Genomic DNA, 19,616 nt, shown 5'->3' with positions numbered 1-19,616 from the left:
CTGGCACGTCCTCTGCTCCACGGCTGTCCAGAGTGGGTCCAAATCCAGTTCTGTGGTGAAGGCGAAGAATATTTACAGGACAGGCGTCCGGATTTACAACTCCTCGGCCGAGCGCAGGGCGACCTTCTCCTCGGCTCCGGCCGCCATGGCCTCCTCCACGCCTAGTCAGTCCGAACTGGGCTTCCGGAGGGAGAAGGTCCGGATGTGGAAATGCTGGCTCAGCTGGCTCACCTGGAAGGAAGGAAATGGTGAAATGAGGCCTCAGGGATTCATGGACCCAGTGTTTGAGGGTGAAGCACCACAAGACAAGACACATTCACTCCTGTACACAGAGCCATTGGGGACAGAGGGAAGAAGATCTACGAGTTGGAAGTGAAGACACATCCACACTTGTATACTAAGCCATTGGGGACAGAAGGAAGAAGGCATAGGAGATGGAAGTGAAGACACATCCACGCTTGTATACTGAGCCATTGGAGATATTGGGAAGAAGGTTTAAGAGTTGGAAGAGAAGACATATTTACACTTGTACACACAGCCATTGGAGACAGAGGGAAGAAGGTCTAGGAGTTGGAAGTGAAGGCACATCCACACTTGTATATTCAAGTGCCATTGGGGAAAGAGAGAAGAAGGTCTATCTAGAACAAGGGTTCTCAACCTGTGGGTCCCCAGATGTTTTGGCCTTCAACTATCAGAAATCCTAACAGTTGGTAAACTGGCTGGGATTTCTGGGAGTTGTGGGCCAAAACACACAGGTTGAGAACCAGAAGTTTGAAGTGAAGACACCTCTACACTTGGATGCTGAGCCATTGGAAATATTGGGAAGAAGGTCTAGGAGTTGGAAGTGAAGAAACATCCACATTTGTAGCTTTTAAGCAGAGGCTGGATGGCCATCTGTCAGGGGTGATTTGAATGCAATATTCCTGCTTCTTGGCAGGGGGTTGGACTGGATGGCCCAGGAGGTCTCTTCCAACTCTTTGATTCTATGATTCTATGATTCTATGTATATAAAGAGAGCCATTAGGGACAGAGAGAAGGTCTAGGAGTTGGAATTGAAGACACATCCACACTTGTATCCTAGGTTATTGGGGACAGAGGGAAGAAGATCCAGGAGTTGGAAGTCAAAACACACACAGACTTGTATATTAAGCCATTGGAAATATTGGGAAGAAGTTCTAGGAACTGGAAGTGAAGACACAACCACATTTGTTTACTGAGCCATTGGAGAAATTGGGAAGAAGGCCTAGGAGTTGGGAGTGAAGACACACCCACGCTTGTTTACTAAGCCACTGGAGACAGAGAGAAGGTCTAGGAGTGGGAAGTGAAGACACAGCCACAGTTGTATATACAGAGCCATTGGGGAAAGAGGGAAGAAGGTCTAGGAGTTGGAAGTGAAGACACATCCACACTTGTAGATACGGAGCCATTGGGGAAAGAGGGAAGAAAGTCTAGGAGTTGGAAGTGAAGACACATCCACACTTTTATATTAAGCCATTGGGACGCAGGGAAGAAGGCATAGGAGATGGAAGTGAAAACACATCCACATTTGTATACAGAGCCATTGGGGACAGAGGGAAGAAGGTCTAGGAGTTGGAAGTGAAGACATATCCACACTTGTATAATAAACCATTGGAGATACTGGGAAGAACATCTAGGAGTTGGAAGTGAAGACACATCCATGCTTGTATACAAAGCATTGGAGATATTGGGAAGAAGGTCTAGGAGTTGGAAGTGAAGACACATCCACACTTGTATGCTGAGCCATTGGAGATATTGGGAAGAATGTAGAGGAGTTGGAAGTGAAGACACATCCACACTTGTATACTAAGCCATTGGAGACAGAGGGAAGAAGAAGAAGACACATCCACACTTGTATATACAGAGTCACTGGGGAAAGAGGGGGGCCCTGTGGTGCAGACTGTGTTGCACCTCTGTTTCCTAGACCTATATATCTCAAGGTGGTTTTGCTTCTTGCTTGCATCTGTTAGTCCTTCTTTCCCACAGTCTTGTGCTCTTTACCTTTTTTTTTGAGGTGGGAGTGCTAGGAGGGCCTCTCTCTGTTTCAAGACGCCCTACACATGACATGACAGTCAACATTAGGGATTCTTCTCCCAAAGTTAAGGAGCTCTTTCTTTTATCTACTCTTTTATCTGAGATGTATCACCTGTAGGTTTTAATTTGTTTAACCCTTAGCAGAGCCTACTTCCTCTCCTGTTTCCTCCCATAAGGTCATACATCGCCCTGGCCACACTGCACCCTGTTCTGCTCTTGACACTGAATATCCTTCCTGCAGAAATGGGGCTCCTGACCCCATTCTTCTACCAAAGTTAGGGAACTTTCTTTTATTCATCTACTCCTATATATGAGGGATATTCACTTATCTATGTTTTTATCTGAGATATACTATATTTCCTCACTTAGTAGTCGCAATCCCCCTCCTTTAATCAAAAAGGGGGATGCGACCATTACGTGAGGAAAAAGATTTTCTTCATGTCCTTTTTAAATAAAATGCCTTATTTCCGAAAGGGGAGGAGCAGGAGGAATGATCCAGACTGAACAGAAACAGCTCCATTTCTGTTGGTTTGTATGTAAACTGCAGGGCCATTTGGGGCTGATTTTTTTCCTTCTTTCCTCCTTTCTCCGAAGGCAAAGCAGTTTCAAAACTCTAAAAGGGTGGTCTCTCCAGCTGCATTCCATGGCCATAAGGCAGTTTACTAAACCTGGATTGGAACTCTTTGGAGAATGGAGGAAAGAAGGAAGATCCAAGTTCCAGAAATCTGAATTTTGTTGTTTTTAAACTGTCCCGGAGAAAGAGGAAGGAAGGGAGAATCAGCCTTAAATGGAGGTTGCGACTATTATGCGAAGAAAACAAAAATTCGTAATTTTTGGTGCCAAAAACATGGGGTGTGACAATTATGCGAGGAAATATTACCTGCAACAAGAAACAAGAAGTCTGATCTGGCCACAGTGGTCCACGCTCTTGTCACATCCCGAATAGACTACTGCAACGCGCTCTACGTGGGGTTGCCCTTGAAGACTGTTCGGAAACTTCAACTAGTCCAGCGAGCGGCAGCCAGATTGCTCACCGGAGCGTCATACAGGGAGCATACCACCCCCCTGTTATGCCAGCTCCACTGGCTGCCGATTCAGTTCCGAGCACAATTCAAGGTGCTGGTTTTGACCTACAAAATCCTGTACGGTTCCAGTCCAGCGTATCTGTCCGAACGTATCTCCCTCTACGTCCCACCCCGGACCTTGAGATCATCTGGGGGGGCCCTGCTCTCGACCCCACCACTCTCACAAGTGAGGCTGGTGGGGACGAGGAGCAGGGCTTTCTCAGTGGTGGCTCCTCACCTGTGGAACTCACTCCCCGGGGAAATCAGGGCAGCATCATCCCTCCTCACCTTTAGGAGGAGGGCAAAGAAGTGGTTGTGGGACCAGGCCTTTGGGCACTCCAGCAATTAAAGCAGACATTCAGGCGAGTAAGACCAGCAGGACTGATGTAGTGGAACAGGAAACTAGAACTATGAATGAGCAAACGCTGACCATGTAAAAGGAGAAATTGGGTTTGTATGGGGTTTTTATTGATTTTATGGGAATAATGTATGAATTTATGTATGAATTGTTGTTAATTGTGATTTGATGTAATTTTGTGTATACTTGTTTTATGATGCAGGCACCAAATTGTGCCTTTGCTACTGTAAGCCGCCCTGAGTCCCCTTCGGGGTGAGAAGGGCGGGGTAAAAGAACCCCAAATAAATAAATAAATAAATAAATAAGATCCCCTCCTCTTTTCTAAACCCTACCAGAGCGTATCCTGCGTATTTTCCCACCCGTTTCCAGCATAAGCTCATAAATAGCACAGGCAACACCGCACTCTGTTATAGAGACTGATATTATTCCTAGTGATTATGGACCCAGGGCAGTTCTGCTGAATCCGGTTCTGCCACAGATTTCGAATGTTCCTTCACTGGGGGGGGGGTGTATGTCCCTCACTTACCACGCTGACACCGTAGTGGATGTGGGCCGCAGTGATGAGGCAGGTGAGCAGGTAGAGGAGGAGGGTCTCCTGCTGGGCCAGGACCCCCGAGACGACCGCCAGGATGACCAGCGCGAGGGGGAGCAGCAGGATGTTGAGGGGCTGGCAGCGGGTGCTGCTCATCTGGCAGACAATCAGCCGGCACTAATGGGGGGAGATGGGAAAGGCACTCCGTGAGGGGCGTTCAAGGGAGGAGGCGGCACCAGCACCTCCCCATTCGCAGCCCCCCAACAAGGGCAAGGCCCATGCAAAGACTATTGGAAGTCAACCACATCCTGCCATGTTGGTAGTCCTCATCAATGAATTAGGCAGAGGACTTACTTGGCAGATAATTTCCCCCACTGGCCTCTCTGTCTGCCTGTCAGTCTCTCCTGACGTTTCACCTGCATCTAATGCAGGCATCCTCACTGCCTCTGAGGATACCTGCCATAGATGCAGGTGAGACATCAGGAGAGAATGCTTCTAGAACATGGCCATACAGCCTGAAAAACTTACAACAACCCAGTGATTCTGGCCATGAAAGCCTTCAACAATACATGCAAGAAAAGCTGTTCAACAGTGGAACTAGGTGCCTCGAAATCTGTTGGAAGCTCCTTCTTTGGAGGCTTTGAATCAGAAACCGGATGGCCATCTGTTGGGGCTGCTTTAATTGTGCTTTTCCTGCATAACAGATCTGGATGGCCTTTGAGGTTGCCAAGTCTAAGATTCTATTGATGTTGTTGTTGTTGAGCAGAGGCAACTTTGCTTGTGCTTTTCCTGCATGGCAGAATTGGGTTGGACTAGATGGCCCATGTGGTCTCTTCAAAGTCAATTACTCTATGATTCTATGATTCCTGCCTCCATGGGACCAGTGCCTATCATGTTATTTACCTGTGTTTCATCAAATACATCATTTCTATGCATTTCCTAGGTCCTCCAGTGCAACTGTATGGCATGCGTCTGCCAGAGGCTAGTTGTAGTATCCTGCCAGAAGGCTCAGCAATGCTCAGAGATGCACCTTCTGAGGGCATTTCCCAGCTCCTCCTGGGCCCACGGGGGTGCGTGGCCGGAGGGAGACTGACCAGTTATCCCCATGATCGGTCAGTGAGGCCCTGAGAACTGCAGAAGCAAGGATGTTGCACTCACCGAGATGTTGGCGAAGGCGGTGCCGACCATGAAGTAGAAGAGGCGCGGATGGGCTTCCAGGATGTCGGTGGGCGACCAGAAGATCCAGGCAGAGCACAAGGCGAAGAGCAGGACCGGGGAGAAGAAGGGCAAGAGAGCTTCGTAGGCGGAGCGGTGCTTCAGCGTCTTGCTCTTGTAGGCCCTGCAAGGGGGACAAAGGGGGGTGTTAGAGAAGGAAAACAGTGTTAGAGATAGCACAGTGAAAGGGTCTTTGAGCGAAATTAGCAATGGCTAAGCAAGGGGCTTTGAATGAAATTAGCAACGAAGGAGAAATGTACCCCTTCTCTGTAGAAAAGGAGCAGCATGAAAATGTTTTAAAAACAAGAGGTGACATATAGAGGTCATACAAAGTTCAAGCTTACATAGGAAGTTGGTTTGTGGTTAAGCGCAAAGTGTGCAGGTGCAAGAAGGTACTTTCCATCAAAAGGTCAAGGGAGGGGAGCTGGAAAGAGAGTACTTTCCATGACCAAAAAAACCCTTATATTACTTGAAAATAAAGGTTTGCAGAAAGCCGAGGAGGGGGCTGCAGTCTGTGGGAACACTAAATGTTTTAAAAACAAGAGATGACATATAGAGGTCATACAAAGTTCAAGCTTACATAGGAAGTTGGTTTGTGGTTAAGCGCAAAGTCTGCAGGTGCAAGAAGGTACTTTCCATCAAAAGGTCAAGGGAGGGGGGCTGGAAAGAGAGTACTTTCCATGACCAAAAAATCCGTGTATTACTTGAGTATAAAGTTTTGCAGAAAGCCGAGGAGGGGGCAGCAGTCTGTGGGAACATTTACAGAAGTGCTGTCTGTCCGCCTCATGCTGATCAGCTTGAATAAACAGGGTCTTGCCTGAACCTATTGGATTTCTTTGAAAAGGGACCCCGCACCCTAAACCCGTGATCCCTTACATTTCTAGTCATATAAAAATACTGCTTGATGAACATGTGGAATATTGATAGCACCGGAGTAGTGATGCAACAGGTGGCTATAAAAAAGGATGAGAGAATCCAGCTTTCTTTCTCCTGTGTGACTCAGTGTGAGTCTATGTTGTATGTGACTATCTGATTACGCGGATTGTTTGCAAGAATGAGGGAAGTGTATCCTGTTTGTACATTTGCATGTATTGCAACAGTGAAAATGAAAGCTTCCGGATATTTTGGGTGAAACCTGAATCCGTGAGTTTACTAAACAGTGTGTAGATAAAGTTGGTGGCAGTGGAACTCTGCTAATAGATGGGCCGAAGTGTCGATTTATTGACCTCTTGAGCATCTGCTCAAAGGCACAAAAGCAAATAATGAAGCGAACTACTCCAGTCAGCTCCAAAACCTGGAGTGACTCTTATCTTTTATTCCAATTAACACTATATACAGAAGCGGAGACATTTCCGTTCAGAGAGGACTTACTTGTAATAATTCAAGAGGCTCATGGGGACGGTCACCGTCAGTGCGCAGCCTGGAGAAAGAGGAGGAGACATAGAGGGAGATGTGAGCCCACTGAAAGTCCCACGTTCCTGCAAGGAAGGTAGCTGCATGCATCGTGTTCACTATATGCATCATGTTCACCGGGATTGTGGCGCAGCTGGCTGAGTGTCTGCTGCATTAAGATCACTCTGACCAAAAGGTCATGAGTTCGAAGCCAGCCCGGGTTGGAGTGGGTTTCCAACCAATTGTGTGTAGCTTGTTGTCGACCTTTGCAACCCGAAAGACAGTTGCATCTGTCAAGTAGGAAAATTAGGTACCACCTTAAAGTGTGGGGAGGCTAAATTAACTGATTTATGAGGCCATAAAGAAGACTCCAGCAAAGCATTCCAGCGGGGAAGCATGCGGGGAATGCGGAAGGGCTTCATCAGCGTCGCAGATGGACGAGGAAAGCGACAGCTCCCCATTAGGTACCACCTTAAAGTGTGGGGAGGCTAAATTAACTGATTTATGAGGCCATAAAGAAGACTCCAGCAAAGCATTCCAGCGGGGAAGCATGCGGGGAATGCGGAAGGGCTTCATCAGCGTCACAGATGGACAATGAAAGTGGCCAGAAAAAGTTAAATAGCCTCTGTGTATGTCTGTATATGTTTGTATGTCAAAATTTGGCATTGAATGTTTGCCATATATGTGTACACTGTAATCCGCCCTGAGTCCCCTGCGGGGTGAGGAGAAGGGCGGAATAGAAAAGCTGTAAATACAAATAAATAAATAAAATTGTGGAAAAATGGGGGGGGGGGGGGGAAGGAAAGAGGAAGAACTGGTTTCTAAGCTCTCAGTACACAGACCTATAGATATTATAGATATTATTTTAGGCATACTGATATTATTATTATTATTATAGATATTATATAGCTGTTATTATTACAGATGTATACATATTATATGTATATAGATATTATTATTATTATAGACATAGATATTACACATATAGCTATTATTATTATAGATGTACAGATATTATTGGCAGATAGATAGTATTATTATAGGCATATAGACATTATTACAGACATATAATTATAGGCTTATAGATATTATTATGATAGATGTATAGATATTATTATTGTAGATATTATAGCCCAGGGTTGCTATAAAGTCAAAATGGATGGCCGTCTTTCGGGAGTGTTTTGATTGTGCCTTCCTGGACAGTCTTTCCTGACTTCCTGTTTTTGTCCTTTCTCTGAATACTGGACTTCATTTCCCAGAATTCCTTCCCATTACTCAGTATGGGTGAGCTTTCTGGGAGCTGGAAGTATGGAGAGATACGTATGTGTGCATATAGGTGTGTGTGTGTGCCTACACATACACACACATATACACACAGAATCCCTTCCTAGTGAGTTCCCGGCAGCCCAGCGGAGGCACCTCCATGCTGCCGACAGCCAAGAGGGAAATGAAAGGAAGGGGAGGGGGTGGATCTGGAGGAGGGTGTCCTCTCTCTCTCTCTCTCTCTCTCTCCCTCCTTCCCTCCCTCTCTTTTAATCTATTACATCTAGCCCTGCCATAGTGTGTTAAATCTTTGTGTGTTCATACTGCTTATATGTTCATACCTTGGGAAGTCTGACCTGGCCACAGTGGTCCACGCTCTTGTTACATCCCGAATAGACTACTGCAACGCACTCTACGTGGGGTTGCCCTTGAAGACTGTTCAGAAACTTCAACTGGTCCAGCGAGCGGCAGCCAGATTGCTCCCCGGAGCGACATACAGGGAACATACCACCCCCCTGCTGTGTCAGCTCCACTGGCTGCTGGTTCAGTTCTGAGCACAATTCAAGGTGCTGGTTTTGACTTACAAAACCCTGTACGGTTCCGGTCCAGCGTACCTGTCCGAACGTATCTCCCTCTACGTCCCACCTCGGAGTCTGAGATCATCTGGGGGGGGGGGCTGCTCTCGACCCCACCGCTATCACAAGTGAGGTTGGTGGGGACGAGGAGCAGGGCCTTCTCGGTGGTGGCCCCTCACCTGTGGAACTCACTCCCGGGGGAAATTAGGGCATCAACATCCCTCCTCTCCTTCAGGAGGAAAGTAAAGATGTGGTTGTGGGACCAGGCCTTTGGGCAATCTGACAACTAGATATGGACAGCCAGATGGATAGGACTGAAAGGACTGACAATTGTGGAGTTGGAATTTGGACTATGAGATAGCCAACGCTGACCGTCAATGAGGAGAAATTGGTTTGTATTGGTTTTATTGGTTTTATGGTTGTAATGCAAGAATTGTTGTTAATTGTTAATTGATGTTATTTTGTTTTATTGCTGTTATGTGATGCGGGCATCGAATTGTGCCTTGTTTTTGTAAGCCACCCTGAATCCCCTTCGGGGTGAGAAGGGCGGAGTAGAAGTAACCGAAATAAATAAATTATTATTATTATTATTATTATTATTATTACCCAATACAACAGCCAGCAAAGTGATCTTGTCTGCTGTGGACTCATCTTGTGTTTCAAATAATAATAGAATAATACCCAATTTATTACCCGCCTCTCCTTGCAGCTCAAAGTGAGATACAACACCATTAAAGCAAGAGATAATAAGGCATTATTAAAACATATATTATTATTATTATTATTATTATTATTATTATTATTATTATTATTCTTTATTTGTACCCCGCTAGCATCTCCCGAAGGACTCGATGCGGCTTACACAGGCCGAAGCCTCAGAAACACAGTACAGCTCCACAGTACAGCAAAACATAACACAACAGCAAAACAGAAGCAAATCAAATAGTTAAGCAAAATAACAACAACAGTAACAATACATCAGGACACTTTAAAACTGGGCCGGCCAGAGCAGTGGGTACAGGGTTAAAAGTGCTGAAATGGCAGGAGGATAGAATCATAGAATCATAGAATCAAAGAGTTGGAAGAGACCTCATGGGCCATCCAGTCCAACCCCATTCTGCCAAGAAGCAGGAATATTGCATTCAAATCACCCCTGACAGATGGCCATCCAGCCTCTGCTTAAAAGCTTCCAAAGAAGGAGCCTCCACCACACTCCGGGGCAGAGAGTTCCACTGCTGAACGGCTCTCACAGTCAGGAAGTTCTTCCTCATGTTCAGATGGAATCTCGTAGGATTAAATAAGTGCAGTGTGCAGCGATCTTAATTATACTAAAGTGCTTCTAGGACTTGGTGATGGGGAATTCCTAATCTGAGAAGGCACATCGGAACAGCCAAGTTTTTAGATTCTTTCTGAAAACTGCCAAAGTAGGGGCCTGTCGAAGGTCTTTTGGGAGGGCGTTCCAAAGCCGGGGGGCCGCCACAGAAAAGGCCCTGTCCCGTGTCCCCACCAAGCGCGCTTGCGATGTGGGTGGGATCACGAGCAGGGACTCCCCAGATGACCGGAGTGAGCGTGTGGGTTCGTAGATGGAGATGCGGTCGCGCAGGTAGGGTGGTTCAAACAGTTCAGGGCTTTGTAGGTGAGCACCTGCACCTTAAATTGGGCTCGGAAAATAAATGGCAGCCAGTGGAGCTCCTTAAACAGAGGGGTAGACCTCTCTCGATAATGAGCCCCGGTTAGCATCCTGGCTGCTGCCCGCTGGACCAATTGGAGTTTCCGAGCCGTTTTCAAGGGCAGCCCCACGTAGAGCGCATTGCAGTAATCCATTCTAGAGGTGACCAAGGCATGGACCACCCCGGCCAGATATATCCCAAGATACAGAGAGTTAAAAGACAATTGAAAGCCCACGGATGAAATGCATTCCTTACCGATGATCATGGCGACAAAGAGGTCTCGGTAGAAGAAGTTGAACAGGAAGGGCTTGTACCAGGCCTCCACCCCCACGATGGAGGTCACGATGTAGACGATGGAGATGGTCTGGGGAAGGAAACGAGAAAAGAGCTCGCTCACCAAAGGCCAAAAGTGTTTGCCTGGCTGCAGGACGGTGTTGCAACCCAGAGCAGGAAACCGGACCCTAAGACAACAATCCACCACACTTGATTTCAGGAAAAACAATCCTTTTTTATTGATGAAAGATGAGTACAAAAATAGAGGAAATATGCAAGGTAAAAAGCCACAGTAAAAATCAGCAACAAGAAATGTCCATGAACAAGATAATTAAAAAAAAAAACCCCACAGTAACACTGCCAAATCCTGGAACCTGTTAGCAATCCACTAACCGTACTTGAAGCAACTAGGAAGCCTCTTAGGAATAAGGCCACTGGAATCAGGAGACCTGCCAAAGGTGATGCATGCCTGGTCTGAAGATGCATCCAGGCGAGAGGTACTTAAGGCCGAGAAATCTATTACGTGACATGCCTGAAGGCTTTGTTTGCATTTCTCTCAGTCTAGCTGACCTTCGTAAACTTTGAGATTCTCCCCTGCTCTGCCAAATCTGCCCTCTCCTATCCTCATTGGAGAGCCCAGGTGTCAGATTCTCTGGAGAGCTAAGACTGGGAGGAAAAGGGAGTGAAAGTTCATGTGGCATGAAATCCTGTTCAAGGGGTCTTCTTCCTGTGGAGTTTTTTAGTCTTTTGGATTGTCTTTGCCACCTGTTGATTCCTGTCTGGATTAATGCTGTCTTGGATTGCTTTTATTTCTTGTGTGGACATTGCTTTGTGCAACTGCCTTTTATGGACATTACTTTTTGGAACCTTCTGATTTACTTGCAAGCATTTATTTCTTCTGGCTATTTACTAAGCTTCAATAAAGAAGACTTGTTTCTTCACTCTTTGTGTGATGTGTTCTAAAGTCAGAGGGCTTCTTCCTTACCTTTAGTCACCCTCCTTCTTCCTGAGGAGGGTGACTAAAATGATCAAGGGTCTGGAGAACAAGCCCTATGAGGAGCGGCTTAAGGAGCTGGGCATGTTTAGCCTGAAGAAGAGAAGGATGAGAGGAGATATGATAGCCATGTATAAATATGTGAGAGGAAGCCACAGGGAGGAGGGAGTAAGCTTGATTTCTGCTTCCCTGGAGACTAGGACGCTGAATAATGGCTTCAAACTACAGGAGAGGAGATTTCATCTGAACATGAGGAAGAACTCCCTGACTGTTCTGAGAGCCGTTCAGCAGTGGAACTCTCTGCCCTGGAGTGTGGTGGAGGCTCCTCCTTTGGAAGCTTTTAAACAGAGGCTGGATGGCCATCTGTCAGGGGTGATTTGAATGCAATATTCCTGCTTCTTGGCAGAACGGGGTTGGACTGGATGATGGCCCATGAGGTCTCTTCCAACTCTTTGATTCTATGATTCTATGACCTGGAGTACAACAGTTTTGGGAGGCTTCTCTCATGTCCCCACATGGGGAGCTGGAGCTGACAGTGGGAGCTCATCCACACTCTCACCGGTTTCGAACCTGCAACCTGTCAGTCTTCAGTCCTGCTGGCACAAGGTTTTAACCCACTGTGCCACTGGGGGTCCCATATAATTCTGAAACTGGATTATATGGCAGTGAAGGTCCTATCTTAATCTATGCAACAGTAGAAGACAAGCTTTCCCCTTCTCCTCAATGTGACCTCCTTTCAAATATTTAAACATGGCTCTCATGTTCCCTCTTGCTATTCTGTAATGACTATATGGTCCCTCCTGCAAAGCAACTGGACCCTACCAAGCCATGGCCCTCATCCCATCTCAGTCCCCTGAAGAGCACCCAACGTGTTTTGCAGTGCTGAAAAGATGAACTCTGCTAAAGCTGGGCAGCGAAGCAGTGTTTGGGGAACGTGACTTACCACCTGGCTGATGTCGTAGCCCCAGGGCAGGAAGAGGATGCCGGTGTTGTACTTCTCCCAGTGGGAGAGGATGAAGGAGAAGAGGACCACCCAGAGGAGGAGGTAGAGGACGAAGACGCTGACCCCGTTGGGCCCCCGGCCAAAGGTGGAGTAGACCGTCACCACGAAGAACATGCAGGCCCAGCTGTCCAAGCCGTGGTCAAAGAGCTCCCCCAGTGGCGTGGAGGACTGTGTCCGGCGGGCCTGCTTCCCATCCACTCCGTCTGCAAAAGAGCGGGAAAGAGTGACTTGGGGCACCAGTCATGGCAGCTACCTTGTGTTCCACCTGTTTCCTGGACCGATGTAACTTAAGGTGTTTTTGCTATCTGCCTAGATGGAGACGTCACTCTACCTCCTTGTTGGGAATCAGCCTGTGTTTGTGTTTCAGGATTCTGATGTGGGACATGATGAGGGAAATGATGGTGCCGAGGCGTAGATACAAGATGGAGATGGTTTGGTCAATGATTTTCAGGCAGACAATGACAGAGAGGCCCCAGTGCAAAGGGCAGTTTCTCATGAGAACATCCCTGCTGGGCTGAAGGATGATGGTTCACTCCCTCTCTGTGAGCTCTCAAGATTTGAGTTTGGAAAACAGTCTGACACCTGGGAATTTTAATGAGCAACCAGAGCCAGATAGGGAGCTGAAGAATAGGCGGCTGGAGTTTAGCCAGGATCGACAGCAAACTCAGTGTTTACGTCGCTCCGAAAGACTGCCCCAACTCTGGCAGTCTTTAGGAGGAGCCTGAAAACATGGTTGTTCCAGTGTGCCTTCCCAGAATAAGGAAAACTCTCAGTAATACGCCCTCAAAATGCACTTTACCACTGATTTAGGACTGACTGCATTCCCTCATCTCTCTTTGAAAAACCCTATCCCAGTTATATCCTACCTTGTTCATGCCCAGCATTATTTTTTAGATTTTAAATTATTACATTTAGCCCGGCCATAGGTTTTTTAAATGCTTGTGTGTTATTGTTATTGTTTATTTTTTGTTTATGTGATTTATATTAATTGTTTTGTATTCATTGTTTTTGTTATTGCCTTTGTTTACTGATGTACTGTGGGCTTGGCCTCATGTAAGCTGCACCGAATCCCTTGGTGCGGCTTGGGGAGTCGGTGGCAGGGTATAAATAAAGTTTTATTTATTATTATTATTATTATTATTATTATTATTATTCAGATAAAGGGTAAATGTGGGGGAAAGTGAAACCAATTTCTGAGTTTGGGGATATAAAGTTTGCTTCAAGGGGAAACCTGTTAGATCAGGCATCGTTTGGAAACCAAGTTCATGTGCCATGGAAATCCTGTTCAAGGGGTCTTGTTCCTGAGGAGTTTTGTAGCCTTTTGGATTGTCTTTGCAAACCGTTTGATTCCTGTCTGGATTAATGCTGTCTTGGATTGCTTTTATTACTTGTGTGGGCATTGTTTTGTGTTACTGCCTATTATGGACTTATTACTTTTTGGAACCTTCTTATTTTCTTACAAGCATTTGTTTCTTCTAGCTATTTACTACACTTCAATAAAAGAAGATTTGTTTCTTTACTCTTTGTGTGTTGTGCTTTAAAGTCAGAGGGCTTTTTCCTGACTGCAACACTCCTTCCCAAAAGGCTTTAGTGCAGGCATGGGCAAACTTTGGCCCTCTGGGTGTTTTGGACTTCAACTCCCACAATTCCTAACATCTGGTAGGCTGTTAGGAATTGTGGGAGTCGAAGTCCAAAACACCCAGAGGGCCAAAGTTTGCCCATGCCTGCTTTAGTGAATGCAAAGAGAGCACTCAAACCTTACCAGAGCATTATCCTGAGTATTTTCTCTCCCATTTCCTACCACAAACTCATATATACAGCACTGGCTGATAGAGAGGCCAAATGTTTCTACAAAAACAATCCACTGGCGAAACTGGCCACAGAAAAGTCAAGGTAAAGATTTCCCCTTGACCTTAAATCTAGTCGTGTCCAACTCTGGAGGTTGGTGCGCATCTCTGAAGAGCTGGCGTTGTCTATAGACGCCTCCAAGGTCATGTGGCCGGCATGACTGTATGGAGTGCCATTACCTTCCTGCAGAAGCTAATGATCTACTCTATGATTCTATCTATCATAACAATCATTCAAAGTGTGTGCCAGAACGATCAATGATTCATCACATTGGCCATGGATTCCTCAGGATCACAGGCCAGACATGTTTTTAGACTCACCCAGGTGGCCTGAAGAAAGGGGGCTAATCTAATTTCTTTAGGGAGGGTATTCCAGAGCCAGAGAGCCACCACCAAGAAGGAAGGCCCTCTCTCTCGTCCCCACCAACTGTGCTTGAGAGGGTGGTGGGACCGAAAGAAGGGCCTCCCCAGCAGATCTTAATGCCTTCGACGCTTTGTAGACGGAGATGTGGTCTCGAAGATAGGTTGGACCTGAAGCGAGTAGGGCTTTATAGGTAATCACATACATATTGTTGCAGTTGAGTCTACTGGCAATGTTACAACTGAAAGTAGGAGTAGCAGAGGAGGGAAGAGAGGTGCTCAGGTGTTGGATGAAGAGCAACAAAGAAAGAGAATCAGGGAAATATTCATGTCACCTACAGATGAAGACTCTTTCGAAGGCTTCTCAGAAAGTGAAATGGAGGAGGAGGGAGATGGGAGTAGAGGTGTAAAAAGGACTTCTTGCGAGCAAGAGTCAGACGAGGAGTGTCAGAGGAAATGGATCCGTGACATACTTACCGCTCCAACTGAGGAGGAGGATTTTATGGGCTTTACTGGAAGTAATGGGTCTGGGAGTAGTGAGGACGAAGGGGAATCATTGGATTGGACTCAAGTGCAAGAAGTCAGGAAGGTGTGCATGCAACCCACCTCCAGTGATACTTTTGGAGGGTTCTCTGGGGATTGGCAGTCTGGTGATACCAGGGAATCATGGGGAGACCGAAGTCTTGACAAAAGGTGGAAGAGTTGGAGAGATGGGTGTTGGCGCTCAGCTGTAATGGGTAAGACAGCTAACAGCGATGAGGAAAGGGCAGAGGGCAGCTCATCAACGGATGATGAGTTGTAGGATAAATGAAGGCACTGAAAGTTTGGAACTTTGCAGTAGGCAAAGTGTTGGATTTGTGGCTTGGCTTCTGTCGCTGCCGTTTCTCTTGTTGGGCTTGGGTCCTGGAACTGCAGGTTGCGGTTTCCTCCGTGTATCGACTGGCTTGGATTCTCGTAAGTGCGGATTTCCCCTTCTCTTCGACCTTGGATTGTTTTGACGACGACGCTGCGTTTTGGACTCTGAATACTTCTTCTGGAATTTCCTCAACCTTGGACTGCTTTTGGACAACGGCTTTTCTTCACAGCTCTTTGTTTGTTTGCCTGCTTTGAACTGTGTGATTCTGGGGCATTTTTCTTGAACTTTTGTTTATCCCAGATTATATGTCAATTTAATCTGGATTATTTTCCAAATTAAGTTTTTGATGTATTGTCGAAGGCTTTCATGGCTGGAATCACTAGGTTCTTGTGGGTTTTTTTGGGCTATAGGGCCATGTTCCACAGGCATTTCTCCTGACGTTTCGCCTGCATCTATGGCAAGCATCCTCAGAGGTAGTGAGGTGAGTTTTTGAGCTGCAAACTGCTACAGATTTTAAGTTTTGACCATAGCCGCTTAAGTAAGTGTCTCTGAGTCCTTTTGTTGCCTTAATAAACTGTTGTTTTGAGTTTACCCCTGTGTCTGGCTCTTTAAAGGCACCTGGGTTCCGACACATATTGTGCTTAAGGCTCTTCATAAAAGGGTTGTCGGGATAAAAAAGGAAAGGAAGGGCGGCCCTTGGGTCCTATGTGTTCAGATTGAACCAAATGCTCGTTTAAGCCGTGTGTTTTGCACCTAGCGTAGGTTTTGCACTTACCGAGTGTGTAAGCCATGAAGTTGAGGAGGCCCACCACGACCCAGATGGTGTTCGGGACGTGCTCCCGGTCGGGAGCTGAGAAAAGAAAGAAAGAAGAAGGAAAGGTCAGTGAATTGTTGCCCAAGGAGCATAGCGACCAGCAGAACATGCATGGCTCTTTTGCATCCCCTTGACCACCACAACAACCCAGGATCTCCATGTCCCAGGCAGCAAGAACCTCCTACCATGCTTCCCCCAATATATATTAATTTTTGCTCCAAAAGATGCACGAGGGCTCATTTTCAGGGGATGTCTTATTTTTTCATATACAACAATAAGGTAAAGGTAAAGGTTTTCCCCTGACATTAAGTCCAGTCATGTCCGACTTTGGGACTCTGGTTCCCATCTCCATTTCTAAGCTGAAGAGCTGGCGTTGTCCATAGACACCTCCAGGGTCATGTGGCCACTGGCATGACTGCATGGAGCATCGTTTTCTTCTCACCGGAGCGATCCCTATTGATCTACTCACATTTACATGTTCTCAAACTGCTAGGTTGGCAGAAGCTGGAGCTAACAGAGGGAGCTCAGCCTGCTCCCTCTGTTAGCCTTGTGGTAAACTGTGTGCCTTGTGTAAATCCTTGTGTGCACCGGGATTGTGGCGCAGCTGGCTGAGTGTCAGCTGCATTAAGATCACTCTGACCAAAAGGTCATGAGTTCGAAGCCAGCCTGGGTTGGAGTGGGTTTCCAACCAATTGTGTAGCCTGTTGTCAACCTTTGCAACCCGAAAGACAGTTGTATCTGTCAAGTAGGAAAATTAGGTACCACCTTAAAGTGTGGGGAGGCTAAATTAATTGATTTTGAGGCTATAAAGAAGACTCCAGCAAAGCATTCCAGCGGGGAAGCATGCGGGGAATGCGGAAGTGCTTCATCAGCATCGCAGATGGACGAGGAAAGCGACAGCTCCCCTGGAAGCCAGAAAAAAAGTTAAAATAGCCTCTGTGTATGTCTGTATATGTTTGTATGTCAAAAATTGGCATTGAATGTTTGCCATATATGTGTACACTGTAATCCGCCCTGAGTCCCATGCGGGGTGAAGAGAAGGGCGGAATAGAAAAGCTGTAAGTAAGTAAGTAAGTAAGTAAATAAATAAATAATAAATACAAAATTCTAAATTGAGTGGGTGGGTCGCCTTCATGGGTCACTCCCTGTTGCAAAACCAGGCTAAAGAGAGCAATGCCATAGGATCAAGACCCTGCCAATCAATGCACAGGATCAGTGCCACACGTTGATCGTACTGCATGTCATTCGTAAATCTAATACCCCACCACCAGCAATAAATTTTGGAAAGAAAACAATGTGCAAATTTAATAAAATGTGCTTACCAGAAGCGTAAAAGTCAGGGTCAAAGTATGCCATGAGGAAGAAGTTGAAGACAAGCAGCAGGAAGCCACAAAACGTTATCAAATTGGGGGCCAGCCAAGTGGGGAAGATCTAGGGGGAAGGAAGCAGCAAGAAAGACATGCGGAAAACACACACGTTAATGCGCCGCGGTGAGATGGTGTGCGCCTCCTCAAACAGCGGAGACCGTTAGTCACAGGCCACAGCAAGGTTGGAACTCACTGACAATTATCTCTATTATTAATTAACTATTAATTAATTAGTTTTTGAATCAATAGAACGGTGAAGGCAGAAGATCACTGCAACAAGTTTATTTGAGCAAGCCACTCTGTTGGGTGGAAAGTGCCACATGAATTGAAGGGCAGTTCGGTTTTTAAAGTCAATACTTTTGGCTGATAATTTTATATTTTTCTTGGCTCTAGTTCAGGCTTGGGCCAACTTCGGCCCTCTTCGAGGTGTTTTGGACTTCAGCCCCCACAATTCCTAACAGCCTACCGGCTGTTAGGAATTGTGGGAGCTGAAGTCCAAAACACCTCGAAGAGGGCCGAAGTTGGCCCAAGCCTGCTCTAGCCCCCTCAGCAAGATACAGGGACCCCCATCTCAGCCAAAGGCACAGAGAGTACATGCTGTGCGCTCCCCATTCTCCAAAAACCACTCACCTTGACCACGGTGTTCCAGAAAGGGTGCATGACGTAGAGCGAGAGCGGGTTGCTATCCACCGCACTGTACTGCAAGGGGAGACAAAAGGGAGAGAAAACGTCAGAGGACAGCAGACAAGGAGCCCCGTTTCGGCAGGAAGGACAAATTGGTGTCAACAACAGAACAGCACAGACAGTAGTCCGGTACCCTGTTCTCTCCAGAGAACATACATAACTGGAAAATAAGTGTTAGCATGACCATTTTTCTGCAGGAAGCTCGTAATATAAGCCCTATCCCCCAAATCAAGCCCCAGTTAAGATCATCAGCCAGACAGATGCATTTACTGGTGGTATAAATGTTGCAACACATGATGTATTGAATTACAAAATAATATATTTATTTGTTTGTTTGTTTGTTTGTTTATTTAGAGCTTTTATAACCCGGTCTTCTCGACCTCCGAAGAGGGAGTCAGGCCGGTTCACAACAGGAGATTCATAGACAATAGTATAAAACATCACAACCTCATAATACATTAATGCATAAAATACAAATCATATAATTACATAAGGCCAGGTCGTCTGAGTAAGATCACAAATTCATCACCATCTGTCAGTGTGGCGAAGAGTTATGGACTCAGTCATCATTCTGCAAATGCCATATTCCAAAGCTTTCTGAAAGTCAGGAGAGAAGGGGCAGATCTAATCTCCAACAGGAGAGAGTTCCAGAGCCGAGGGGCCACCACCAAGAAGGCCCTGTCCCTCGTCCCCACCAGACGCGATTGCGAAGGTGGTGGGACCGAGAGCAGGGCCCCTCCAGAAGATCTTAACAACCTTGATGGTTCGTAGGGGAGAATCCGTTCGGACAGGAAAATAAGGCCAGAGTCATTTAGGGATTTATAGGTCAGCACCAGCACTTTGAATTGTGCTCGGAAACTGATTGGCAGGCAGCGGAGCTGACGCAACAGAGGAGTAGTATGCTCCCTGTACCCCACTTCTGTTAGTAATCTGGCTGCCGCTCGTTAGACTAATTGAAGCTTCCGGGCAGTTTTCAGGGACAACCCCCAATTTTTATTTTTATTTTTGCAAAGGCATGAGGAATGGGAAAGGGTGTAAGAGTGGATATAGAACAGGGACATTTTTAATATCTTGCATCTTCATCTTCAATTGTTATCTAGCGCAAAAAATCTATTATTATTATTGACAGAAAAGCCCAGTATGTCACAGCAAACGAGATCTCTCTGCTGGATTTCGTATCACAAAATCACAAGTCGAACCCTTCCCAAGGATTGTGTGATGTATTTTCGAATGATGTGCGCAGATCCATGTCAGGTGCCCTTTTGCAGTTGACAGGTCGTGATTTTGTCAATGTTTA

At 46.3% G+C, this 19,616-nt stretch overlaps 1 protein-coding gene across 2 annotated transcripts in view; it reads right to left on the bottom strand.

Annotated features, from left to right (window-relative positions):
• The window catches only part of SELENOI (selenoprotein I), a 43,230-nt gene continuing 23,614 nt past the window's right edge, over positions 1-19,616 (bottom strand). The window contains exons 2-10 of one of the 2 annotated variants that reach the window (XM_060754791.2): positions 18,266-18,334; positions 17,591-17,699; positions 16,230-16,304; positions 12,332-12,594; positions 10,377-10,485; positions 6,593-6,641; positions 5,165-5,345; positions 4,001-4,183; positions 1-231 (exon numbers count right to left, since the gene is read on the bottom strand). In XM_060754791.2, coding sequence (XP_060610774.2) covers positions 94-231; positions 4,001-4,183; positions 5,165-5,345; positions 6,593-6,641; positions 10,377-10,485; positions 12,332-12,594; positions 16,230-16,304; positions 17,591-17,699; positions 18,266-18,334 — 1,176 coding nt within the window. In that variant the 3' untranslated portion in view covers positions 1-93. The remainder of the gene's footprint in view (positions 232-4,000; positions 4,184-5,164; positions 5,346-6,592; positions 6,642-10,376; positions 10,486-12,331; positions 12,595-16,229; positions 16,305-17,590; positions 17,700-18,265; positions 18,335-19,616) is intronic. The other variant, XM_067470683.1, reaches the window with a different exon arrangement.

The sequence above is a fragment of the Anolis sagrei genome, chromosome 1, assembly GCF_037176765.1.
Source record: "Anolis sagrei isolate rAnoSag1 chromosome 1, rAnoSag1.mat, whole genome shotgun sequence".
NCBI classification, from domain to species: domain Eukaryota; kingdom Metazoa; phylum Chordata; class Lepidosauria; order Squamata; family Dactyloidae; genus Anolis; species Anolis sagrei.
Note: the sequence above shows the minus strand (reverse complement) of the source record. Positions and strands in the feature narration are given on the sequence as shown.